The 6000-nt window shown below is 39.3% G+C and overlaps 1 protein-coding gene across 1 annotated transcript; it reads left to right on the top strand.

Annotated features, from left to right (window-relative positions):
• The first annotated feature begins 320 nt into the window (after positions 1 to 320).
• eif3m (eukaryotic translation initiation factor 3, subunit M) lies at positions 321 to 6000 on the top strand. Its single transcript, XM_023282950.3, has 11 exons — positions 321 to 475; positions 1124 to 1256; positions 1645 to 1783; positions 1886 to 2009; positions 2194 to 2288; positions 2642 to 2725; positions 2824 to 2923; positions 3512 to 3593; positions 4064 to 4207; positions 4964 to 5024; positions 5760 to 6000. Exons 1-11 carry the CDS (start codon positions 434 to 436, stop codon positions 5881 to 5883), a joined length of 1128 nt encoding a protein of 375 aa, XP_023138718.1. The 5' UTR covers positions 321 to 433; the 3' UTR covers positions 5884 to 6000.

The following is a 6000-nucleotide window of genomic DNA, read 5'->3' as shown; positions in this document are numbered from 1 at the left end:
AAAATGTCCATTTTTTTAGAATAAATAATCAAATAAATTCAACTTTCGCTTTTCCTTCTTTTATGATTTATGACATTTTAATTTTGCTATATTGTACAGAAGACGGTTTTGAGGTCTCTTTACCTCTAACCATGGCAGCACTGTCTACATATCGGTGCAGAATTGATTCAGATTTGAAAATGAGCCAACAGTAAGTAAAACTCTGATAGGAGCAAATTTTAAAAAGTCGAGCAACTATTAGAGTTCAGTGGGTTAAAAGTTATAAGTCACACAGACCTGAGGCATCCTTTATTTGAGGCTGCTGCTGCGGCTTTAACAACATGACCCGGAACAGAAAGTGTGTCACCGGCGCTGTTGCCTTTTCTTTTCCGCTCAGACCTCAACACTGGTAGGAGCGTGGATTTCATCATCTAGGCTCACAAAAGCACCAAAAATGAGCGTCCCGGCCTTTATCGACATCACAGAAGAAGACCAGGTACGACCAATGGCTTTAAAAATGTATTCAGCATTGCCCTATTGGCAGACGAGGTGCCAAAATGAAACTGTCCGACCAGATAACTTAGCATGCTAGCTAGCTTAAAAGCTAGTATGCTAGTTGCTAGCAGCGGGCAGATACATGCTGATTGGTGGCTACTTGGTGGATTGTGTGGCAGCACATTATGAGGAATTATATCATTGAATAAGCAGTTTAGATGATTTGTATGTAACTTTGCTGAGAAAAGGTGCTATTAGCCGTTTTTAGGTCAATGCCTTTACTGCCAAAGCGGTTATAATTGGCCTCAAAGTTGTAACGCAAGAATAGGAAAAATGCTAGCTGTTAGCAAAAAATCTAAATAAACAAAGACGTTGAAAGCACCCTGCAGGCTAGATAGCTACAGCTAGTGCAAACATTTAAATTGCTTTTAAGAATTTCGCTGAAACAACAATTAATCTTCTCTAACTGTAGTATATACATTAGTGATACACAACAATAAGACTTGACAGTGTATTTATAAGTAAAAATGTACAAAAGATCATTTTACCGTAACATACACTCTGTTGCATATTTGTATTTTGGGACTCTCTCTGCTGTTAGATTTGAATTATCCACAAGTATGTGTTAATTTGCTGTATAACGTTTCAGGCTTCAGAGCTGAGAGCCTACATCAAGTCTAAAGGAGCTGATATCTCTGAAGAGAACGCTGAAGGTGGACTTCATGTAGATCTGGCTCAGATCATCGAGGCGTGTGACGTCTGCCTCAAGGATGATGATAAAGGTAGGTGATGAGGGAGGACACCTCTGTTTCTTACCTATGGCCTTTTTTTAAATAAATAAATAAAGTAATAAAACAATAGACCTACAATAATCCTTCTATGTTCGTAGATATTTTACGACTTGTATTATTAGAAGAAACATCTGTGTTATTATTAGCAACTGCTATGACCCAGTTTTATAAAGGGTCTCTGGAGACTATTCCAAAGATCCAGCATGTGTGGGACTCTAACACTGGCTTGGATTAAACGTTAAAATGTACACACTGAGTATGACATTATTTACACCTGATGGCTGTTAAATGTACTATTTAAAATCTAAACGTGGTAAATGCAGTGGAGCTGCTCTTGGGTGAATAGCACTTTGTCATTGATCTGTCTGTCTCTCTGCAGATGTCGAGAGCGTCATGAACAGCATCGTATCGCTCCTGTTGATCCTGGAGACGGAGAAGCAGGAAGCTCTCATTGAAAGTCTTTGCGAGAAACTGGTGAAGTTCCGAGAAGGAGAGAGACCCTCCCTCAGGATGCAGCTGTGAGTCCTGTCGTGTCTTTTTCAAAGCAAGCAGGTAACTATGTAAAAAATAACGTCTTTGTATAAACACTTGATTATCTCTGTTATGTTGTGGTGTTACAGGCTAAGTAACCTGTTCCATGGCATGGATGAGAACACTCCAGTGAGGTACACCGTCTTCTGTAGCCTCATCAAGGTGGCTGCCACCTGCAATGCCATTTCCTTCATCCCCACTGACCTTGATCAGGTACGTCTGCTCATCAACATTAACTGAAATAACTGATCACAAACACTGCTAATCTAATAATGTATTTTAGTTTGAGCTATAAAGGCGGTTAAATGAAAAATGATTGCCTATCGCATGTTGATATACACACAGGCTGCATTTATTAGTGCAGTTGACTTATGATGCATGTTTGGGTTCTAATCAGGTGCGCAAATGGATTGTTGACTGGAACCTGAACACAGAGAAGAAGCACACACTTTTGAGGCTTGTGTATGAAGCATTGGTTGACTGCAAAAAAAGGTAACTGTGTAGTGGATATTTTAGTACTGACAGAAGCTTGAAAAAGAGTACACAGTATTTGTATAAATTATGTGTTTTCAATGTACATATCTGTAACTTAGCTCTGTTTGAGCCTAAATTTTTTCATTAAATGTCTTTTCTCTGTGTTGATACATGATGCATTGTATTTTCATGACATGTTGTGTTTCTCATTTGATATAGACTGGCAGTTATTAAGACATAATATGTTTTCTTTTTATGTATATACTTTACATGCATCTGGCTCTAAGACCTCTATACGAGTGTGTATTGTTTTCAAAGTGCGTTCTCTCACTTTAAAAGAGTTTTCAACAATGTAATTCCTTTTTTCACAGTGAGGCTGCAGCAAAAGTGATGGTTGAGCTGCTGGGAAGTTACACAGAAGATAATGCTTCACAAGCGCGTGTGGATGCCCACAGGTAAACTTGGGCAACTTGTTTAATAACTATGATTTTCGCCTCAATATTATCCCATTCACTCACCTACATGCACCTGCATTCTATTTTTTTTCTTTCAGATGTATTGTCCGTGCTCTCAAAGACCCCAACACCTTCCTGTTTGACCACCTGCTCACCCTGAAACCTGTTCGCTTCCTGGAGGGAGAGCTCATCCATGATGTGAGTTACTGAAGGAAGAGCAGAGTTTTTTTCAAAACACTATTAAAAGTGGCGTTTGCTATTCTGGAGAAAGACTGTTGGTATTCAGCCAGTTAGCATATTTACTTAGCCTGTGCCATAAGTACCCTCCCACTGCGTCCTTTCAACACATCTCTCCTCCCTTTTCATTTCCTCTAGTCCTGTACATGAGCACAAACATGCACAAACATTGTTTTTTTTTTTAACATGTATTGAAAGTGACAACTCAAAGAGGCACAACCCAATAACAAATTGGTGACTAGTTAATAGGCTTGGATGATGACCAACAAGGTTGTATATACACTACCAGCTGAACAGGTTGAGACAATGAATGAGTGTTTTCTAGGGTGTGTATTTTGACAGGACAGTGGAGTGGCATTTCTGAAGTTATTACTGTGTTTACATAACAAGGACAAACCAGGGAGCAGAAAGACAGAGTAATGAGCAGTCTTTTTGTTGTAACTTTAATCTTGACTGGATCTAATAACAATTTTCAACCTCTATGAATACAGCAGTCATCCAGCCAATTGTACAATTATATAATGACACGTCTCCCTCTGCCCTTTTCAGCTATTAACCATCTTTGTGAGTGCAAAACTAGCAGCATATGTCAAATTTTACCAGAGTAACAAAGACTTCATTGATTCTCTTGGTAAGTAACTGCAGCTTTATCTGACGTTTGCATCAGTTTTACACATACACAAACACATATGTTGGAAATTACACAGAAAGTAAGATACAGGTTAATAAATGAGAAATTTATTATTGACTGTGTGTGTGACAGAAGATTTTAAGAGATTATTTGTCATTGAGTATGTGCTCTGTCTGACGGAGCTAGAGTTTCACCCTAATTCTTGTACTGTGTCAACACAGTACAAGAATGTGTGTGTCAGCAGTGTGTCTTTTTTTTCTCACTACTACTGTAGGTTTAGATATAATTAAAAGCATGTGTAGGATGGACTCTCAAAACAGACAGTGTGGAGCGATGTTTGTGTTAATGAGTAGATTCCCTGACTGCATGCTCCTAAATGTAGAAACAATTATCACAGGGAAACTCCCCGAGTCCAGAGTAATTGACTGTGACTGTTTTGTGCTTAATGATCCCTGCGTGTTTCTCTACAGGCCTGTCTCACGAGCAAAACATGGCCAAGATGCGTCTGCTGACATTCATGGGCATGGCGGTGGAATTCAAGGAGATCTCCTTCGACACCATGCAACAGGAACTGCAGATTGGAGCTGATGACGTTGAGGCTTTTGTCATTGACGGTACGAATGCTTCACCTACAGTAAATCTCTGCCGTCCAGCTTCCTTAAACGCTCACTTTCTCACAACACAAATCAACGACAAGGAAAGTGACTGAATAGTGGCTATGCAAAGCTGCATTTAAGGCAGGCTGGTTCACAGTATGGACAGAGACACTCACAGCTCATTAGATAAAGACCAACATGTATTTTTCTTCTGTATGACAGGATATCCTATGCATGCAGTCTAATCTTTGGAATTTGTTAGTTTTAGCTTCTTTACAGTTTAGGTATTTTAATTGAAAATTTAGATGGGGTAGAATACTTATATAAGGCATGCCATTGCATCTCTCTACTGCTGCGTGTACAACTGGTGCTGAGAGTGTGACATTTGCATTAACTCACACAAGACATTCAAAACATGAACAAAAAGTTAAATGTTTCTGTACTGTTGCTGATCCCAGTATTCCCAGTATTCCCAGTTCCTAACCTGTTAGCTCCTCTATAGGAATGTGTCAGGCGTTTAGAATTATGCCTCTGTGTTTTGCAGCTGGTGGAGAATTACTGCAGCACTTCCCTCCAAAAAGCTGCAGCTGTCTTGATTTGTGAGATTATCGTAGCCTATGCATTATGTCAGTGCAAGAAGGGATCATGTCAGACAAAAATCTAACAAGCAGTCATAGTGCAGAAACAGCTGGCGAGCTAGTTACCTGGAACAAGCTTTCTTTTGCTTTCTATTGCTGCCACTTTATTCCTGTCCTGTGTTCTTTTGCTTCGTAGCTGTTCGGACCAAAATGGTGTACTGCAAAATCGATCAGACACAGCAAAAAGTTGTTGTGAGGTAAGAACCTTTATTACACCGTCATACATGGCTTCACTGTGTAGCATTTTGAGTTCTATGTGTTTAACATACTTTGCATGGGTTCTTAAAACACTGACTTATGACTAGTGTTTTTATTTGTCAGTGCAGTGAACAATGTGTTGATCATAAGGTTTCGTTATTCTGTTACTTAACTATGTCATTTTGCAGTGCTTGTGCATCCTTCCTTTAAGCAGAAGTTGGGGCTTTTTGGTGACTCAGATTGCTGGTTTTCAAAAGCAGGAACGTTGATGAAATGTTATAATGTTGATGTAAAAACAAAACTCACATTCAAGACACTGTTTCGTATGAGGCTTTCTGTTTTGTCTTATACTGATTTGAAGATTGTTGCAGGATTTAGGGGTGCTTGCTCTTTTACTTCTTTATGGTATGCCAATAATTGACTGCAAGAATTGATTAGAATTAGTAAGAGGATTACTGTTGCATTCAGGAATTTTGCCACTGCATCCTTGTGTCTGTTGTTGCTTAAAGATGTGAGACTTTTGAACGCTGGTCTCCAGAAAAATATCACCTGTGTAGAAACTTTTTTTTAGTTTGCATAATTCTGCCTTCATATTTCAGGACTTAATGCAGATATTAGGTCAATTTTGATATGTTTTTCACAGTTTTATTAAGAGAAATCTATGATGATGACCTAAAATCCGCATTATTTTTTATCACTTTGACATTCTTGCTTTTCTGTCTTCACTAAATCAGCCACAGCACACATCGCACCTTCGGCAAGCAACAGTGGCAGCAGCTGTCCGACAGCCTCAGTTCCTGGAAGGCCAACCTAGCGGCCGTCAAGACGAGCCTGCAAGCCCTGTCACCTTCTGCTTAATTCAACCTTAACCCGACTTTCTTGACTGCCTAACCCTCGGTTCTTTACCGCTTTCCAGATTGCTAGACTGAAATGATCAGTTTTTATATTCATCTAATAAAAGATCAGTGAAGATGA

This window comes from Amphiprion ocellaris, chromosome 1 (assembly GCF_022539595.1).
Source record: "Amphiprion ocellaris isolate individual 3 ecotype Okinawa chromosome 1, ASM2253959v1, whole genome shotgun sequence".
Lineage (NCBI taxonomy): Eukaryota > Metazoa > Chordata > Actinopteri > Pomacentridae > Amphiprion > Amphiprion ocellaris.
This window is presented reverse-complemented; position numbering and strand designations above follow the sequence as displayed.